This window comes from Dreissena polymorpha, chromosome 6 (genome assembly GCF_020536995.1).
Source record: "Dreissena polymorpha isolate Duluth1 chromosome 6, UMN_Dpol_1.0, whole genome shotgun sequence".
Taxonomy (NCBI): Eukaryota; Metazoa; Mollusca; class Bivalvia; order Myida; family Dreissenidae; genus Dreissena; species Dreissena polymorpha.
Window position 1 is genome coordinate 36,193,433 of NC_068360.1, and position 21,595 is coordinate 36,215,027.

At 34.9% G+C, this 21,595-nt stretch overlaps 1 protein-coding gene across 3 annotated transcripts in view; it reads left to right on the forward strand.

Annotated features, from left to right (window-relative positions):
• Positions 1 to 21,595, forward strand: part of LOC127833269 (TPR and ankyrin repeat-containing protein 1-like) — a 140,263-nt gene that overhangs the window by 113,461 nt on the left and 5,207 nt on the right. For 2 of the 3 annotated variants that reach the window (XM_052358434.1, XM_052358435.1), the window contains one exon: positions 116 to 5,379. In XM_052358434.1, the coding sequence (XP_052214394.1) occupies positions 116 to 271 (156 nt within the window). In that variant the 3' untranslated portion in view covers positions 272 to 5,379. Of the gene's footprint in view, positions 1 to 115; positions 5,380 to 21,595 lie in introns of those variants that run through there. The other variant, XR_008027288.1, reaches the window with a different exon arrangement.

Sequence of the window (21,595 nt, forward strand, 5' to 3'; positions counted from 1 at the left end):
TCGTCTATGACCACACACATATTTCGAAATATTTTTAATTTGGCTCATTTTTAAAAAATCCCGATAATGTAAAACCATTGACGTTAACATTTGATAGCCATTCAATGTATTTAAGGAAAAAGAAGAGATGGCTAAACAGACTGCTGCTTCAAACATTCCAAGAACTGAAAACTGGGAGGATGAAATAGAGGATATACAGGTAGTCGTTGAAGAACCTAAAATTGAACCAAGAAAAGGTCGAGCAAACAAGAAATCAAAGAGGAAGCGTTAAGCGATGCTCTTTGATTTGTATTGAGAATATGTTTAACTCTTGACCGTACAAATATGTTCCTGTGTTTGAGCTATATTTTTGTACTTTCATAAATTTTTGGTATACTATCCAAACTGACAGGTGTGTTTAATGTGTACATAGTCATCGATTTATTTTTGTGAATTATTTTGTATGTGAGCAAGTCCATTTAAAATAGATTGTTATTTCGTAAATATTTAATTGTAGGGTTGTGATCAATGCCGATATAATTTGCAATTGCTTGTGTTGATACGCCCCACGGAGTAGATTTCATTAAGCTTTTTTTGCAACTCCCGTTTAACAACTGTGTAAATATTGCTCAAATTTTCACAGTTAAATGAGCTTTATATTTAGATGATTATAAAGAAATTAATTTTGGCTAGCACAACTTTTGGTAGTATGATTGCCTCTACCTGTTTGTCGTGTCTCAAATGTGGCGTTTTCAAATCTTCTTGAACTGTTTGGTGGATCGCGCTGAAACGTTTACAGTGGAATAACTTAAATGTGTAGACGATCATATAGAACATAATGCTCTTCGGTTTTTGGCAGAGGTATGGCCTTTCGTGTATTGTTGCATTAGAGAATATATAGTCTCTTAAAAGCAGTGTTCTACTTTTCTTTAATTACTGAGTGAATGTCTCGCGGTTAAATGACCTGAATGTGCAAGTAATCGTAAAGGAAGGATTTCGGCAGCGACTATATCGGCAGAATAATGACCATTTGCCTCTAGGCCCATGTGGGAAAATAAAGTCTGACAAATGTGTGTTTTCAGTGCCTAACTAAATCGCCAATGTTGCTAAAACTGTTACATCTGATTAATGTGTAGAGGATTTTCTGAAAGGGATCATGGCCCTTTTACGTTGTGCCCTGTAAAATGTACAGTAGATTTGTCTGTGTCCGAATATGTGTGCTGGGGGCATCTGTGTCTGTGACACATATATAGTTTAATACGAATGATAATGGTTCATAAAATATGATCTCCACATTGTTAGCTTAGCTCACACAATGAACTACCGTTACTGTGCGAAGTATGTAATGTTGCTCAGTTTTCACATTAAGTTACCTATAATTTGCGACGTTTAAATCAGTTATATTTCTCTGTTTTAACATTGAACTACGGCTATTATTTTGACTGACTTCTTGATATGTAATGGTGCGCTGCTTAATGCTGTTTAATTTCCATTACTATGTGATTTCCTAACACGTTATGTTTCTTTAAATACCGTTACTATGCGACGTCTTATCTTTTATGTTGCTGTTTACATATTGAACAACTGCTATTATCTGATAACTTAAGATTTACTGTTGTTCTTTTAACATTTTGAACTGCCGTTACAATGTGGCTTTTGTATCATATGTCGCCCCGTTTTCATATTTAAATACCTTTCTATGTGACTTTTATCTGATGCTGCTACGTGTACATATGAACTACCTTTACTATCGGAATACTTTTAAAAGAGTTGGTATAAGCATGGATAAAACTTAAACATATTCTCTCCACAAAATATAAATGTGCCTTACAATGATAATGATCTCTGCGGTTTAGTATTATTTAGTATAAGTATTATTTATATTGCAAAGGGGTCTGTCGACTTGACAACTGTTTGTCAGCCTTTTACCGTTGCACATAAATATATAAAAAAAAAATACCATCACGATTAAATATGGATAGTGCATGCGATCTAAATCGATGTGAGCGTACATTGCACAGATTACTTTCTTAAACTCATTGAACTGTTGAAAAACGTGCATGAATGAAACCAAATTAAAATATAAGAAACAGTCCAAGCGAACATTATTTTTGCTAATGGCTATAACGAGTGTCGTGGAAATATTTTCAAGCTATACCATGTGACGTGTTTTATTTGTAATTTTAAGACGTTTTCGAATTGAACTTATTAGAGTATGTGACTTCCCTGTAATGTTGCTTGTATTGTTTTCCCTGTAATATTGTTTGTTTTGTTTGTATAAGTTAGGGTAATGTTCATATGATCACGGACATCTCTTTTAGCTTACACTTTCTATGAAATATGTGCCTTATGATTATCTTTGTCAATAATATTGATGTTGCATGGGGATCTGTCGTATTGAAAGTTTACAACGTTAGTTTTTAGTATCTTTAACTCTTAATAGTAGTGTTGTGTTAGTCGTATTTCTCCCTGTTTCTGCCAAATAATGCTGCAAATCTTTACGATAAATTAATAGCTGTTTAATGCATGAACATATTTTGATTTGCTTTAACACTGTTAAGACGTGTCTCTTAAGATTAAATGTTGGTATAAACTTGTGTCATAAATACATCAATGTGGACAGTTTCTTTGTAAATAAATAGAGAACGTTTATTAATACGGTCTGTATCGGGTCTTGACACCAGTTAACTTTATAATACGGTTATAACAAATGTTTGCCATTACGAGAACTTATTTTACTTCTTGATTGCTTTTTTTAGCTCACCAGATTGCTCAGGTGAGCTTTTGTTACCGGTCTTTATCCGTCGTCCGTCCGTCCGTCCGTCCACATTTGATTGTTAACACTCTATAGAGGCCACATTTATTGTCCGATCTTCATGAAACTAGGTCAGAAGCTTTGACCCAATAGAAATCTCGGTCGAGTTCGAAACTGGGTCGTGTCGTGTCAAAAACTAGGCCACTAGATAAAAAAAAGAAAAACCATGTAAACACTGTAGAAGTCACATTTCATTCCCAATCTTCATGTAACTTTGTAAAAATTTTTACCTTAATGATATGTTGGTTGAGTTCAAAAGTGGTTTGGTCAGTTGAAAATCATGGCCGCCAGTGGGCGGGGCAGTTTTTCCCTATTTGGATATAGAGAAACCTTGTAAACACTCTAGAAGTCACAATTTTTGCCCAATCATCATGATAGTTGGTCAAAACATTGGTTTTATTGATATCTCGGACGAGTTCGAAAATGGTCCAGATCGGTGAAAAAACATAGGCGCCAGTGGGCGGGGCATTTTTCTCTATATGTATTGAGTGAAAACATGTGAACACTCTAGAAGTCACATATTTGGCCCAATTTTTATGTAATTTGGTCAGAACATTTGTTTCCTTGGTACGAGAGTTGTGTTCAAAAATGGTTCCAGACAGTTGAATAACATGGCTGCCAGGGGGGGGGGGGGGCAGTTTTCCTTATTTGGCTAAAGAAAAACCTTGTTAACACTCGAGTAGTCACAATTTTTGCCCAATCATCATGAAAGTTGGTCAAAACATTGGTTTAATTGATATCTCGGACGAGTTCGAAAATAGTACAGATCGATGAAAAAACATGGCCGCCAGTGGGCGGGGCATTTTTCTCAATATGTATATAGTGAAAACATGTGAACACTCTAGAAGTCACATTATTTTTGGCCCAATTTTCATGAAATTAGGTCAGAACATTTGTTTCCTTGATATGAGAGTTGAGTTCGAAAATGTTTCCAGACAGTTGAATAACATGGCTGCCGGTGGGGCAGCTTTCCTTATTTGGCTATAGAGAAACCTTGTAAACACTCTAGAAGTCACACTTTTTGCCCAATCATCATGAAAGTTGGTTCAAACATTGGTTTTATTGATATCTCGGACGAGTTCGAAAATGGTCCAGATCGTTGAAAAAACATGGCCGCCAGTGGGCGGGGCATTTTTCTCTATATGTATATAGTGAAAACATGTGAACACTCTAGAAGTCACATTTTTGGCCCAATTTTCATGAAATTTGGTCAGAACATTTGTTTCCTTGATATGAGAGTTGAGTTCGAAAATGGTTCCAGTCAGTTGAATAACATGGCTGCCGGGAGTGGGCAGCTTTCCTTATTTGGCTATAGAGAAACCGTGTTAACACTCGAGAAGTCACAATTTTTGCCCAATCATCATGAAATTTGGTCAAAACATTTGTTTTATTGATATCTCGGACGAGTTCGAAAATGGTCCAGATCGGTGAAAAAACATGGCCGCCAGTGGACGGGGCATTTTTCTATATATGTATATAGTGAAAACATGTGAACACTCTAGAAGTAACTTTTCTGGCCCAATTTTCATGAAATTTGGTCAGAACATTTGTTTCCTTCATATGAGAGTTGAGTTCGAAAATGTTTCCGGTCAGTTGAATAACATGGCTGCTGGGGGGGGGGGGGCAGTTTTCCTTATTTGGCTATAGAGAAACCTTGTAAACACTCTAGAAGTCACAATTTTTGCCAAATCATCATGATAGTTGGTCAAAACATTGGTTTTAGTGATATCTCGGACGAGTTCGAAAATGGTCCAGATCGGTGATAAACATGGCCGCCAATGGGCGGGGCATTTTTCTCTATATGTATATAGTGAAAACATGTGAACACTCTAGAAGTCACATTATTGGCCCAATTTTCATGAAATTTGGTCAGAACATTTGTTTCCTTGATATGAGAGTTGAGTTTGAAAATGGTTCCAGTCAGTTGAATAACATGGCTGCCGGGATGGTGGGGCAGTTGTATCATATTTATATAGTAAAAAAAAAGGCTTGTGAACACTCTAGAAGTCACATTTTTTGCCCAATCATCATGAAACTTGGTGAAAAGATTGGTTTTAAATATATCATATAATTAATGCCATAATTATTCCCTTTAGATTGTCCAAATTTTCATTACATTATACAAAATCCTTGTTAACACTCTAGAGGTCACAATTTTGTTTCAGATTTTATGAATCTTGGTCATAATATTTAATTTTGTAAGCAAAGTTTGATGTTTGGTAAGGGGGGTCAACTCTAAATATAGGTCACCAGGTCAAATCTTACAAAAACAAAATCACTCCATATTCCAGAGTTTTGGTTCAATAATGATGAAACTTGACCAGGATGTTTGTCTGGACAATATCTAGGTCAAGTTTGACGTTTGGTTAAGATTGAATGAACCGACTCCTCTCAGGTGAGCGAACTAGGGCCATCTTGGCCTTCTTGTTCATTTTGTTCTGCTGTGGTTTAAGTTCATTTCGATTGGAATATAAATCTAGTATACATTGTTTATGTAAACATTATTGAACAAGGATTCCTTTGAAAATATTTTGCTGTTCGGTTCTACTGTGCTTGGAAATCTGTTTGATTAAAAATAATAGCAACTCGTGTTGTGGTTTTGCCTTTTATCCAGCTGGATATACCAACGTTTTGCTTAAATTACTTTAAATATAGCCTAGGCTTAACTGTTTCGGTAAAATCATGTAAATAAGTTCATTTGTACTTTGTTTTCCAGTATAAACAGCGGCTGATATCACGCATGTCATGATAAATTGTGCTTGACGTATACGTAGGTAACATTCATATGTGCAATGGTGCTTGTGTGTCTGTTCTTAACAGTTACTTATTTTACTAAATTTCACAAGAAACGTTCATACAAATTCACTCACTTCAAAGTTGGCTTCTCTGTCGATTCTGATATAACCTTTTGACATCAACAAAAACAAAAACATTTATAGTTTAAATACACATTAACAAGTTTGTATATTAAATCACGGAGCGTATATTGACAGGAGTTGAATCGAGTATTTGACCCTTACTGTAGTAAATTCAATTTTATGCAAAAACTAATAATCCGATTTTGTTTATACGTTATCTTGTTGCTTATTTATTCCTCTTTCAAAAAATATAACTTTTAGTATATTTCCGTTGTTATTAATGGATTTGTAGCGAGTTAAACACGAGAAATAAACATTTTATGTTTTACCCCCGCTCGTTTAACCTTGTCGATACTTAGTCACGTGACCATTAGCTATCGATAAGCGTACATCGAAGCGCCGAGGTTATACATTTTGATGTACCAACTTACGTCTTTTTTTCTAACTCTTCTTTTATTTCTCGGCCGATTTTGACAAATTATACATCATTAGAAAGCCTACGTTTCGTAGTTTTCAGATATATAAATATATATGAAGTTTTACTTCTAATTTGGGAAGCCCGGCGAGTTATAACTTTAACTTTTGCAAATATCATACCGTTTTAGAATCTATATTTACGGTAAACATGGTCGTACTTAATACAGATTTGTAGCGTTTATATTTGGAGTTCAGTTTTTAGCTCACCTGATTGCTCAGGTGAGCTTTTGTGACTTGTGACCGGTCTTTGTCCGTCGTCCGTCCGTTAAAATTTGTTCGTAAACACTCTAGAGGCCACATTTCTTGTCCGATCTTCATAAAACTTGCTCAGAAGCTTTGTCCCAATGAAATCTCGGTGGAGTTCAAAACTGGGTCGTGCCAGGTCAAAAACAAGGTTACTAGGTAAAAAAAAAAGAAAAAACATTGTAAACACTGTAGAAGTCACATTTTATGCCCAATCTTCATGTAACTTTGTCAAAATGTTTGTCTTAATGATATCTTGGTTGAGTTTAAAAGTGATTCCGGTCCGTTAAAAAACATGGCCGCCAGTGGGCGGGGCAGTTTTCCTTATTTGGCTATAGAGAAACCTTGTAAACACTCTAGAAGTCACAATTTTTGCCCAATCGTAATAAAAAATTGTCAATGCATTGGTGTTATTGATATCTCGGACGAGTTCGAAAAAGGTCTAGATCGGTGAAAAAAACATGGCCGCCAGTGGGCGGGGCATTTTTCTCTATATGTATATAGTGAAAACATGTAAACACTCTAGAAGTCACATTTTTGGCCCAATTTTCATGAAATTTGGTAAAAATGTTTGCCTTAATGATATTTTGGTTAAGTTTAAAATTGGTTCCGGTCCGTTGAAAAACATGGCCGCCAGTGGGCGGGGCAGTTTTCCTTATTTGGCTATAGAGAAATCTTGTAAACACTCTAGAAGTCACAAGTTTTGCCCAATCATCATGATAGTTGGTCGAAACATTAGTTTTATTGATATCTGGAACGAGTTCGAAAATGGTCCTTATCGGTGCAAAAAAACATGGCCGCCAGTGGGCGGGGCATTTTTCTCTATATGTATATAGTGAAAACATGTGAACACTCTTAAAGTCACATTTTTGGCCCAATTTTCATGAAATTTGGTCCGAACATTTGTTTCCTTGATACGAGAGTTGAATTCGAAAATGAATCCGGTCAGTTGAATAACATGGCTGCTGGGGGAGGGGGCAGTTTTCTTATATTTATATAGTAAAAAAAAACTTGTGAACACTCTAGAAGTCACATTATTTGCCCAATCATCATGAAACTTGGTGAAAAGATTGGTTTGATATATATCTCAGATCAGTTCACAAATGGTCCCGATCGGTCAAAAAACATGGCCGCTAGGGGGTGGGGCAGTTTTCCTTATGTGACTAGAGAGAAACCTTGTCATCGAACACTATAGAAGTCACATTTTTTGCCTAATCATCGTGAAACTTAGTAAATACATTGGTTTTATTGATTTCTCTGACAAGTTGGAAAATTGCTCAGATCGGTGAAGCACACTTTTTAGCTCACGTGATTGCTCAGGTGAGGTTTTAGGATTGGTCTTTGTCTGCCCTCCGTCCGTCCACATTCGGTTTGTAAACAATTTAACATTCACATTTCTCAAGCATTCTTTATTATATTATACAAAATCCTTGTAAACACTCTATAGAGGTCACAATTTTGTTTCAGATTTTATGAATCTTGGTCATAATATTTATTTTTGTAAGCAATTTAGTTTGATGCTTGGCGAGGGGGGTCAACTCAAAATATAGGTAACCAGGTTAAATCTTACAAAAACAATAACACTCCATACGCCAGAGTTTTGGTTCAATAATGATGAAACTTGACCAGGATGTTTGTCTGGACAATATCTAGGTAAAGTTTGACATTTGGTAAAGTTTGAATGAACCGACTCCTCTCAAGTGAGCGAACTAGGGCCCTCTTGTTGAAACTACATCTTGCTTAGGAGAATAGAATTCTGTATACGATAGAATAAAAAGGGGTTTAAAAATGAAACTAAATAAGGAATTAATGTGTACGAAAGTATACGATAGAAAAAAAAATGGTTTAAAAACGAAAGCAAGTAAGGAATGAAGACGGAAGAACGTATTGCGCGGTATCAACGCACCGAACTGATGCTACGGTCGTGGCTCTTATACTTTTGTTTAGATACCGGCCATTTCATTTCCTTTAACATAATTATTATATTTTTTATGGAATAAATTGAAATATTTTGTTATAGAAACATATCAATTAAGCTAATTATTCTTGAAGCTTAATAAATTAACGATTACAGCTCATGTTTATAACATAGACAGGGTGTTAATTTTATGATGAGACAGCGTATATAGCGGATCCTCTTGATATTTTTCGGCTTTGCATACTTAAAATAAAATGGGTGTCAAACATTCATCGTTTGTTGTTTATTTTCAAAGAGGTTATTATGTATAATTATATGAAAGGTTATTTACCTTTAATAATCAATTAATTAAAATTATTTAAAGATTCTTGAAAATCCCGGCCGAAAAATATCAAGAGGGTCCGCTATATACGCTGTCTCGTAATAAAATTAATACCTTGTCTGTCTTATAAACAATAGATCAAATTGTTAATTTATTAAGCTTCATTAATAATTAGCTTTATTGATATGTTTCGTGAACAAAATATTTCAATATATTCCATAAAAAGAAAATAATCATGACAAAAGATTAAATGGCAGGTATATAAACAAAAGCATAATCGCCAAGACCGTAGCATCGGTTCTCTGCGTTAGGACCGCGCGATACTTTCGTACGCCTTCATTCTTTACTAAATTTCATTTTTAAAACCATTTTTGTCCCCTACCGGTTTCACCGTAGCGGACTTATGGTTTGCGCTTAGTGCGTCTGTGAGTCTGTCTGTCACACTTTTCTGGATCCTGCGATAACTTTAAAAGTTCTTAATATTTTTTCATGAAACTTGCAACATGGATAGATGGCAATATGAACATTATGCACGTCATTTCATTTTGTTCCTACGTCAAAAATTGTGGTTGCTATGGCAACCAAAAAAATCTGAAAATGGTGGAATTTCTGACAAAAGTGGAGCCGGTAGGGGACCATTTTGCTTGACAATAGCCTTGTTTTTTCTATCGTATACAGAATTCTATTCTCCTAAGCAAGATGTAATTTTTAAAACTGAACTCCAAATATAAACGCTACAAATCGGTATAAAGTACGAGCATGTCAACCGTAAATCTAGATTCTAAAACGGTGTGATATTTTCAAAATTTAAAGTTATAACTCGCCGGGCTGCCCAAATCAGAAGAAAAACATAATATATATTTATATATCTGAAAACTACGTAACGTAGGCTTTCTAATGATATATAATTTGTCAAAATCGGCCGAGAAATGAAAGTATATTTTTTTTTAAAGACGTGAGTGGGTACATCAAAATGTATAACCTCGGCGCTTCGATGTACGCTAATCGATAGCTACCGGTCACGTGACAAAGTATCGACAAGCTATTCGCCGGTACGCTCCCGTTTCATATCCGTCTCATCTAGAGTCCGTGATTAAATATGAACTGTAAATGTAAATACAGTCGAAACCCGATTGCTCGAATTTCCGGTTGGCTCGAACTCTCCTCGAAGCACCGATTTTTATTGCTATATATTCTTAAAAATTTCTGTCGGATGGCGAGGGTCGGAGGATCGGATGACTCGAACTGTTTTCACAGTCCCGGTTACAATTGTCACACGTTTTGTTTGTTCGTTTGGCCCGAACTCGCTGCAGGTCGCATGAAGCTGTTAATCGATAAGAAGCTCTTGATTAAAGGCAAGCCATAATTGCAAACATGGCATCGACTCAATCGTTAATTGATTTGAGCAAAAGATAAAATTTTGTATAAAATCTTGCGTTCTTTTTGTAAATGCAGTATAATTAGGGCTTGAATGGCTGCATCACACTATATACCATGTCAACTTGATGGGATAGAGAGCTTTGTGTCTATACGATCATGAACAAAACACATACTGACAATGTTATTCTTAAAAATGAAGCGAATAAATATGTACATGTAGTGCTATTTAATATTCAACTATTTGTAGTGCTTAAGCATGTTTTTTAACGTGCTGCTTCTAACATGTACATGTAACATGGGCTACGCGTTACAACTTACATGTGCTATGTTCTACATCAACACCTCTTAAAGTGTGATCCGATCGAAACACGTATCTGCTCAACATGGAATCATACATGCAGACATCACATATTCGTAATACACTGACCACTTAAAGACACGTGTAACAGATTTTGCATCGATTCCGAAAATGGAGCAAAAGTCTCCAGAGAAAACGAGTGTCTAATAATTGATACTTATACATTAATTTTTCAAAGATGTTAGTTTCACTTTATCACCTATCAATATAAAACTAGCATTTGTTTAATGCTTGGGAGAGCATCAATCTACATAAAAGCAAACATGTTAACATCGTCTTCTTTGATTTCAAACGAAAATATACCAGGTGTAATTATCACAGCAGATTTGAGCAAAGTTGCATTTGCTAAGTACTCTTCTTTGCATAGTTTTGCTTATTCATACACACGGCTGTCGTGGTACCTTCTCATGAATAGAATGATAAAAAATTACACATGCATCTATGCATAAATTATGAGTTATTTTTCCGACAGTTTACACCCTGATGAAATTCCGAAAAATGTTATTCAATTTACAATTACCTATATAATATGCATGTGAGCTTCAATTGTTTAAATTATAAGGGCCATAACATACTTTTTTCGCCGGTTTACGAATCTCGTCTTCCGGTTTCACTTCATCAAACGATCGCACTAAACCATGAAATCATTTCAAAATTGACGAACGAAAAGTAACGTCGCGACATTATTGCAATAAAATGACACTATTTAGACACTTGTTAATGACAAAGTAGTACGGATATGAATATTTATACGTTGATTTTAATACGGGACTGACGCACAAGTAACGTGAGCGGACTATCTGATCAGAATGCAGCGTTTAATTGAACATGCAATAAAATGTTATTTTAGCTGATCAAAACAGAATCGACTGAAATGAAACCTTTCTCAAGATGATATTTTCCTTTTCACAAATGTGTATTATTGATTTTCTTCCATTACTAGTTCTGCTCAAGCAACTTTGACAATGCCAAAATCGTTGTGGGTAGGTTGGTCAGTAGCTGCATTCACTAAGAAGTCTACATTCAGTCTGTCAACTTATACTAACACAGCTGTAATGCACACATACGTTGCGTTTCTGTCACCAAGTGCAACCATATGCAGTTTACTTTTGAGAATAGTGCGCAATGGACCGGGTTGATTGATAATGGACCCTTTCAGTGAATACATTTCCTGTATGATCTTTTGAATATGATCATGCATCTGAAAATGAACAATTGAAATCGGCCGTGAAAAACTTAGATAATTATCCCTCATTTTCAATACCTTTGCACCAACATTTAAGATTCGACAAGTTCTTATTTTTCTATAGACTTTCTTTTCTCGACTTCAAATTTCAAAAATCGTGTCAACTTATCCATCAAGTTTCTCAAACTCAAGCTTTCGAAAAACCATTGTTTTAAAATTACCTTCACCAACAATCTCATCAAAAATGTTGAATATCGCAAAAAAAACTACCCCCGCTTTTTACCCCATGTTCTTTCAGTTTCAGTGAAATTTATGTGATTTCTGGACACAAACTCGTTAAAAGGTCTAAAAATGCCGACGCCTTGTACGATTTGTGATGTTAATTTGAAATTTACATTTATCTCTTCGCATGTGAAATGTGTAAGTTGACACTTTTTTGTATAGTAAATATTGCGTAATTTATTGATTCTTGAATTCTTGTTTAACAATTTACTTACATAAAGCATATAGCAATTGAGAACTTCACATGATGAATTATATTAAGCAAATCTTGAATGATATTTACAATTTAGTTTGTAAAAACCTGTGATGCATCGTCACCATATTATTAACGCGATATTATAACTACTTCAACGCACGTTGAATTATATAACGCACATGTTGAATATTTTCAATTACTACTTCTACTACTACTACTACTACTACTACTACTACTACTACTGCTGCTGCTGCTGCTGCTGCTGCTACTACTACTACTACTACTACTACTACTACTACTACTACTATTGCTACTACTACTACTACTACTACTACTACTACTACTACTACTACTACTACTACTACTACTACTACTACTACTACTACTGTTACTTCTACTGTTACTACTACAGCTACTACTATTACTTCTACTACTTCCACTACTACTACTACTACTACTACTATTACTACTTCTACTACTACTACTACTACTACTTCTACTACTACTACTACTACTACTACTACTACTACTACTACTACTACTACTACTGCTACTACTACTACTTCTACTTCTACTACTACTACTACTGCCTTTTGCGTCATTGTCGACCTGTAATGGCCCACAAGTCAGCCGGGGATGACTAGAAGCCGATTCATGTCACCCTGTGGTTACTTCAAGCCGACGCTAGTCACCTCCAGGTGACTAGAATCGGCTAGACTAGAATCGACTAGAATGCGCTTCGCACATTGGTTCATTGTCGATCTGAAATGGCTTGAAAACGTAAACAAGGGGTGACATGAAGCTGATTCTAGTCACCCGCGTATGACTAGCGTCGGCTTGAAGTCACCCCAGGGTGATATGAATCGGCTTGAAGTCACCCTAGGGTGACAATTATCGGCTTCCAGTCACCCCTGGGTGACTTGTGGGCCATTTCAGGCCGGCAATGACCCAATAAGCCTACTACTATTACTACTACTACTACTACTACTACTACTACTTCTACGACAGCTACTACAACTTCTACTACTACGACGACTACTACGATTACAACAATGTTCCGACTACTACGACGACTACATCTTCTATTCCCTCTGCTCTCGATCATTTAGTATAATGTAACCTTTATTTTCCGAACTTTATAGGCGGGTTACCTCCCATATATTTTTCGAAAATAACCTGGGTCTATTTGGTTTTGTGCTTTGTTATCGCAGTTGTACATGTGTTTAAAACCTATTTGGGACTTATAACGTGAAACAAAAACGCTATGAAGCTCGATATATACATTAATTTTATGTTATAAATCAATGATGTACATGCTTTTAGCTACTTTCGATTTCAACTTTTTTTAATAATCATGAATGCTGTACGTGAAATTTAACTCCGAATATAATATTTAATATCCTAATAATCAGTACGGTAATATATAAGTTATATGAAATGAATTGTTTATAACAAATACACGAACCGCCGTTAGTTCTATATGAGGCATTTTTGCTCAACACAAAACTGATGCCATGGCTACCGGTGGTGTTGACGATACGTGGCACGAACTATCGAGTGACGTGATTGGAGGTCAAGTTATTTTGAGACTATGCGATCCTTGCATAAGGGATAACAAACACAACGATGCCTCGTTGTTCTGTTCAATCTGTAAAGAATTCCTTTGCAGCACATGCAAGAATTTACACCTTAAATATACGCTTGGAAATCATGACATTGTTAGTAGCCAAGAAGCGGATTCCAGGCCATCTGAAGTGGATATGAAAGGCATGGACAAATGTAAGGAGCATTTTGAAATGATTAAATTTATATGTGAGGATCATTCATTGTTATGTTGTAGTGAATGCCTGTTTATTCACAGAAAATGCAAGCATGTAAACAAAGTGACAGAGCAATGTAGACTTCACTTAGAAGAATACAGAAGTGTGCAAGCATCGTTAGAAAAGTCAAGGGCACGAGTACATACTGTTATTAAAGACTGCGAGAGAGAAATTGAGAATATACATAATAATGGTTCGAAAGTTTCAAAGGAAATAAACGTACACATTGACAGTATAATAGCTATGCTAAACAACACAAGATCAACAGTTCTGAAAGAGGTAAATACTAAATGTGACACAGCGACTCAATTGCTTCGTGTAAGACATTCGACTTGCAAAAGTATTGAAGCGACGATAGCTGAAATTCTTCCACTGTATTCATTAGTTTTAAAGGCTGGTACCCCCGAGCAGACATTCATTCTTACGAGAATGTTTAAAGAGAAAATAGCACACGTTCAGCATGAAGTTGCTAAACAAGACGAAACACCGTGCTCAATTAGGATAAATGCTGACTTTGCGCCCGAAATGGCAGCGCTGTTGAAGAAAGGTTGCAGTGTTGTCTCACTGAAAAAGAATTATAATTCATTCGAGAAAGGTAAAAACTTGATATACCAATAGTTACTACATTAATGAAGTATTCAATTATTATCTAGTGCGGCATATTGATAGCTATGTTTATATCATCAAGACATGTCTATCTCAGACCATGATACGAATTGAATGACTCTATGATTCTGTACTCGTCTTAGTTACATTTTATCTAGTTTCAGAAAGTTACAATGCCGATAGTCTGGTTTGTATACGACCATGAGGTTGTCTAACAGTAATGCAATTGAAATGTATACTCGCGTTGGTATTTATTTTTATGTGTGATGCTATGAGGTCACTTTGTATGTACACTGAAATATTTAATGAATAATTGTGGACCAAGTGTGAGGTTTTGAGCTCCTAAAAACGGTTTTAAACCCCCAGTGCGTCTGCATTTATGATTCAAAGGCGGTGAGCACTGTTTTGTTCATGTGTGTGCGTTTTTTATTAACATGTATGTTTTGTGTAGTTTATTTGTGTTGTGTTCATTGTTATGCAATTGGTCCCTTGCCATAATAAAGGAAGACATTGTTTAAAACTGATTTCCTCTTCTGCTGGTGAAGATAAATATTAACTGTTTGTATATGGTCATGGTTGCATCATCTTCAGTTAAATATAATTTAATACGAAACAAAACTAAACACATATCTTTTAGTATGTGAATATTGTATAAACTAAATGTTATTAATTAGGTATACACGTTGAAGACAGTTGTTTCAATATGCTCCTTGCGATCGTGTATTACTGCTCAGTCCTTTATGTTTTTTATCAGGACACACTATCAATGATGACAAGAAATATCCGATTGAATCATATTCCTGTCAACAGGACTTTGACCACGAACAAAAGGTATTCATTCATGCCAAATGAATCAGACGCGTTTTATTAAATGACCCTTACAACTTTAAATGTGATAAATATTTAATGCAAATAATAATTTAACACAAGAAGGGAGGATGTATCTATGGTCAATGTATTGGTCGGTTTAAATCTTAGGCCACAGAAAGAGCATATTCGCAAGTGAAAACAGTACACAGGTGCATCTTCTGTAGACAACATTTGAAAACGGTCATTTCAGTTATTTGAGTTCATTTAATGCACTCGCTTTTCATGTAAATTGCACTTTATGTGATGTGCATATTCCAATATACCAATTTGACAATTATATATTTTATTTCAGCAAAACAAACCAGAAACATTGGTGAAGTTTAAAAGAAAAGACCCTTTAAATGAATCGGTGGATGCGTCTATTCACACAAGTGACAGCTCGAGCACAGTTAACCCAAGAAGGTATCAGTCGTAATTATTATCCGATTATCCGTTACAATTTGTATACAATTTGCCTTACAAAGAACACATATTTTTTTATAATCCTATCACAGTGACATACTGTCGATGCAAATGCATACTTATATTTTGATAGTATAGCACCGTGTCTTTTTGTATGTATCATTTGTGTATTAGAAATGCCTTTAAAGGTATTGATACTGATGAACTATTAACACGTGTTGCAAAATTCTTTTTTTTTTCATTATTTGAAGTTGGCTATTTGACGCCTGAACCTGATATGTTTGAACTTAAAAGCTTTAACATTCTCAGGTAAAACTGATAAATCTAAATAACAACATACAATGGCACTTCGATCTTTTTTCGGGCTAGCTTTCTAGTTAACGTTTGTTTACTTGCGATAATTTATGTAGTAGGCATATCAAACGAGAATCGAATTGTTCGAAATTTCTTAATTCAGCAAATGCGAACGTACTGCAATTGTTTAACGTCTTCCAATAACGGTTGCAGTTTTATGAGGATTAAAATTTAAACAGTTGTTTTAATAATGCGTTTTAAATTAAGTAATAAACATATCTATAGCTAACACATATTTTTCTTTATCATTATTAGAATGCAAGTTGTGATTTCTTTTAATAAAACATGAAAGCAGTTGGTGCATAGCATAAAAGAGGCGCCCTTAAACAGTTTATTGCGTTTATAGAGGAAATAATATCAGGAGTCATTGTACGTGCAAATAAATTAGTTAATCATAATCACTTTTGTAACTTGACGTATTTTCTATTAATCATTTACAATATAATAAACCGGTTTATATTAATCAAGTCATGTTAACTTATATGATATAAATAAAAACAATGTATGATTTGGCACTTAAGCAAATATTATAAAGCATGCATAGGAAATAAGACATACAAATTCGGCCCTTAATTCATCATTAACAATAACATATTCAGTCCTCAAACTAACAATAGCACATATTAATTCAAATCAGAACTTTTTCATAAGCGTAATTAACATTATTAATTCGATTTTATTTGAAATAAGAGAATCTGGCACACAGGATTATTAAGTGTATAGACCAACACACTTGGTTTTTAATGATTACATGCCCCATATTTCAACCTATTGGCTGGTAAAACAAAATAAATGCACAATTTGACTAAATGTTGAAAGCCAGTTAAAGCCAGTTACAAAAATGTAGACCAAAAACAAGCAGAATACGAAGATATACAACTAATTATTTGTAAGTTGGGATTATGTCTATTCAAATATTTGTACTTTTATTTTTAATTTATAAAGCTGATTTAGATTTTTTTATAATAAAATTATCATATTGTAACTAAAACATTAGTGTTATAGATCAACACTTTTCGTGCTCTAGTTAATAGGACAATAATTATCAAGTTTTGTTCCTCACATTACATTTTTTCTGTCCTATTTAAACGTATTTTACAACCTTAAATGTTCCTAAAAAATAAAGGGTTACTGTAATTATTCATATCTAATGTTAATAACTCCGAACTTCTGGAACATATCAACTACACATAACCTATTGATGTGTCTGTTCCATTTTCCAATGTCAAGGCAATTACCTTTTGCAATAGTTATATAATCTTTTAATCTTTGTTTCACTTGAATGCCACACAGAGATCAGAGGAACATGTTTCTGTAACGCAACAGTATTACCAATGAAGCGGGCAAGAGAACAGACAACCGAATTTATGTGTGCATGGAATGTTCAAAAATCACCCCTTACACTGTCTTGAACCAATTTAATTTAGAAGGGTCTGCAAAGCAATTTTTGACGATTACTCTGGCTTTTGAGCAAGTTTCTTTTAGCATTCTGTTCATTTGTATAAAGTGCAATATTTCCAAGCAAAGACATTAACATAATTGTGTAATTGTAACAGCGAATAAGACTAACACATTTAACAAATTAGCCCACTGTCACGTGTATGTTCTTATAAATGCATTGAAAAACTAGTCATAAAAGTAAGTTCGTTATCAGTAGCCGTAGACAAACCATAGTCATCCGCCATCGATAACTTAATGCACACTATAGTGTAACGCATACGTGTCATACCACTGAGGCAAAGTTGGAAGAGTAGTTATATTTACTAGATTCAAGTATGTCCTGCTAACTTAGGTATTGTTGTATTCCCAAGTGCGTTAGGTAATTATCACCATTGAGTAAGTCGTGCACACAAAAGCAATACTATCGTACACATATTATCAGTGTCCCACTATATCTTTTGTGTTGAACCCTTCAACAACAGACGAGTTTTTAGCGTATATCGTGCAACCATTGTGCTTAAGTTTGTTATCGCGGATCAAGTGATGTCAATTTTAAAGTATAATTTACCCGAAGTGAAATAAACATAAAGAGTGATTTTGACATTCCAAGTATGCGCTTACAGGCCAGTTATGTCTATTTGTAAACCAATTACTCTAAAAACATGATTCCCTTCAATACTAAGGGAATAATATCAAATACTGAAAAGAAATTAATATGTTCTTATCCAGAATTATCGTCCGTGTGTTTGGCATTAAAGATTATTAACCTGTACTTCCAGAATAACGTTCCAAACAAGAAACCAACTGTACAAAAAATAGTGTTAAATGTGTTTTCCACCTATTGATAAACAGCAAACTTCAGTGTCTGAGTAGCTCTAAATGCTTCGAACAAAACCCAATCTATGATGATTCTCTTTTCGGCTCGATTTGAGGCATATTATCCGAACACCGCTATTTGAATCTGGCCTACTTAAATTAATAAAACCATCTCCATATCTCGAAGGTCAGGTTCACATGTTGAGGTAAAAGCTCTTTTTTTCATAAAACAGTTTGTCGGAAACAAGCAAGAATTATTGACAATTGGCTTGACAAGATGTCTACGACCATCCTGTGTTAAATATTAGTCAGTCAATTATATACTTATATCATTGTTTTTATTGATTTTGATACAAATCATTATGTTATATATATGAGCTAATTCAATAATTATAGCAATCCACAAATGCATACAATATTAGTTAATGTTCAATCTATATAGGGCGGCCGATTGGTATGATCAGAACATGGAGAAAGATAAGATGATGGCAGCTGTGGAGAAATTTAAAGACACCAACGATCGTGTCCAATTTCTAAAAGACAGAAACTACTTTAACAAAGCAGCAGATATATTGGCTAACTCAGGTAATGTTATTTATCCTTTTTATGTAGATTGTTTAACACATCATAGGTTCATAGTATTGTAGCTTCTTGTCAAATAACATAGGGTGAGAAGTATAGTTGCGTAGATTATATCACAAGTGTGAACATGCATCTGTACCCAGACATAAGTTTATTTTTCAACACATTATCGTAGAAAAATATTGTTATATTCTAACATGATCTGCATCTTCTCATTATTTTAAAACATTGATTAAAACTGTATCAATTGTTACTACTCATTCTTCGTAAATGTATATTGTTGCTCAGGTCCGTTTACTACAACCAATTACTCATTACTTTCATTCATAAACAAGTTTGGATGAATGTATTGTGCTGTAATTTTGTTTGAACATAGTTTAGATGTAGACGTTGATTGGGATTGCATTTGGGGCCAGTTGGGTCAGTTCTTTGTAACTAAAATCGAAAAACAATATTAAAAAATCCACTCCGTATGTCCGTCCGGACCAATATCTCTGAAATGAACCGCTTAATCAATATCATTGACACTTGGTATATGTATATTGTATATTTAAATGGATAAGATGATGAAGTCGCAATACATGTGCAAAAGATGGAGTCATGGGCCTTTTGGACTTGAAAATAAGCATACTTGGCATTGGAGCCACATTTCTGAGTTGTTGGGGTTGATTTCAATAAAACTGTGTATAATTGTAAATATGTAAATTAGAGAATGATGCACGTCCGCTTGCGACGAAAACTATTTTCAAATAATGGAATTATTGTCCTTGGGACTTGAAAATATCCCTTTATATATGAGTTGTTCTATCATGAGCTGTATCTCCAATAACAATTGAGGCACATCCATCAAACGTACCGCAGTAGTTATCACATATCCGGGACTAAGTAATACGCAGGGCCCATAAATCTAGGTCAATGTCACACATTGAGGTCAAAGATCACAACTTCGATTACTTACGTTAGCCCAAACTTTACCATCCATCAAAGGATTATGTAATTACTTTCTACAATTGTTCTCCGTTTTCTGGCTTTGTGTGACAAGTAAGACTCTGGCCTCTAGCGTCAAGATCAATGTCAAAAATTAAGGTCAAATTTTAAAAATGTTGATTAAATATTCCTTATTTTCTACCGGATTCTAGCATACATCAATGTTCTTAATCATCTTGATCTTAGTCACATGAAAGACCCACAACCCTAGTTAAAAGGTCACGGTTACTAATTGAGATCAAAGATCACAAATTTGATAATTTATTCATAATTAGGCCATTACTTCACTATGCATCAAGCGATTCTATAATAATTTCTACATTTGTTGTCCTGTTTATGGCGGTGTGTCACATGTTAGACTCAGGTCTATAGGGTTAAGGTAAAAGTCACACATGTACTGAGGACAAATGTTACACAGTTTTCTTAAAGATGTCTTATTTTGTAAGGATTCTACCAAACATCAAGGGAATGTCACCCATTTATAAACACGTGTGGGGGTAATCAATTAATCGAATTTGCTTGACTAAGTGATGATTTAAATTTTGTTTAATTTGCTATGTTATTACTTCTTTATGAAAGAAGTCTTACTCTTAAAAGTAATGTTTTTATAAATGTTAAGTTTTTATATTTACAGGAAAGATTGAAGAAGCAGCTGAAATGCTGTTCGTGTATGGAACAATAGATGAAGCAGTTTTAATGGCCAAGAAGACAGGAGATGGAGCAGTGATTGGCAAATATCTCCTCATGAAGTGCAGATCTCTTATGAGCGACAGTAAAAAGCCACCAACAGGACTTGGGGAATCTAATTTGGTACTTAAAGATGCAATATTTGAAACAATCGAAATGTTTGAGGCTTGTAACGATTTTGATGGATTGGGAGCTGCTTGGATGTTGAACTGGGTACTATCAGAGAATACAAAGTGTATTGAAAAGGCTTTACAATCTTTTCGAAAGTCCAAACCCTTTGAAAACACCGCTGGCATAGTTGAATGCGCGCATTTGCTTGTACAAACACAGAATTTGAATCTTGAAAACTTGGAAATATGCATCAGGAGTATTCACGATTTGTTTAACGTTTGTTTTGCTCATCTGTTCCCGAACTCAACTCAGAATGTTAACAGACTGTTGAAGTTTGACAGCTTTTATGGCTTTAAACCTTGCAGTAGTGAAAAATATGCTGTCCATCCTAAAGAAAGACCACGTTGTCTCGACATGATTCCAGATCTCATTTCTTCCAAGGCTGAGAAGAAAATGCAAGTTATTGAAGTCTTTAAAAAGGAGACTCGTGTAAGTTTGGCTGTTGTACTTCTTAAAAGAATTCAGCAATGGCTTAAACCAATCTTTTCGCGCATTCAGACTCTTAGGGACGAAGTAATGGTTTGTGATTGGTTCAGATTAGATATGCCTTGTACACGTGGAAAGCATTGTAGAAACCTGCATCGCCTGCAAACAAAGACGATTTTGGCATGTTAATAAAACTTGACGTTTTGTGCATAGAATGTGAAAGCCATGTCCAAAGTGGAGCTTCAAGCTTGATTGAAAAGAAGTGCCCAGATGCAGTGACATCAATTGTAGAAGTGTTTGTTACAAATAAGGTGGACAATTTCTATGATAGGTATAAAGGCTGCTTCTGTCTCTGGAATGATCTGATGCCAATCGATGGCCATCCAAATATTATTGGGAATGATAGTAAACAGCTGACGG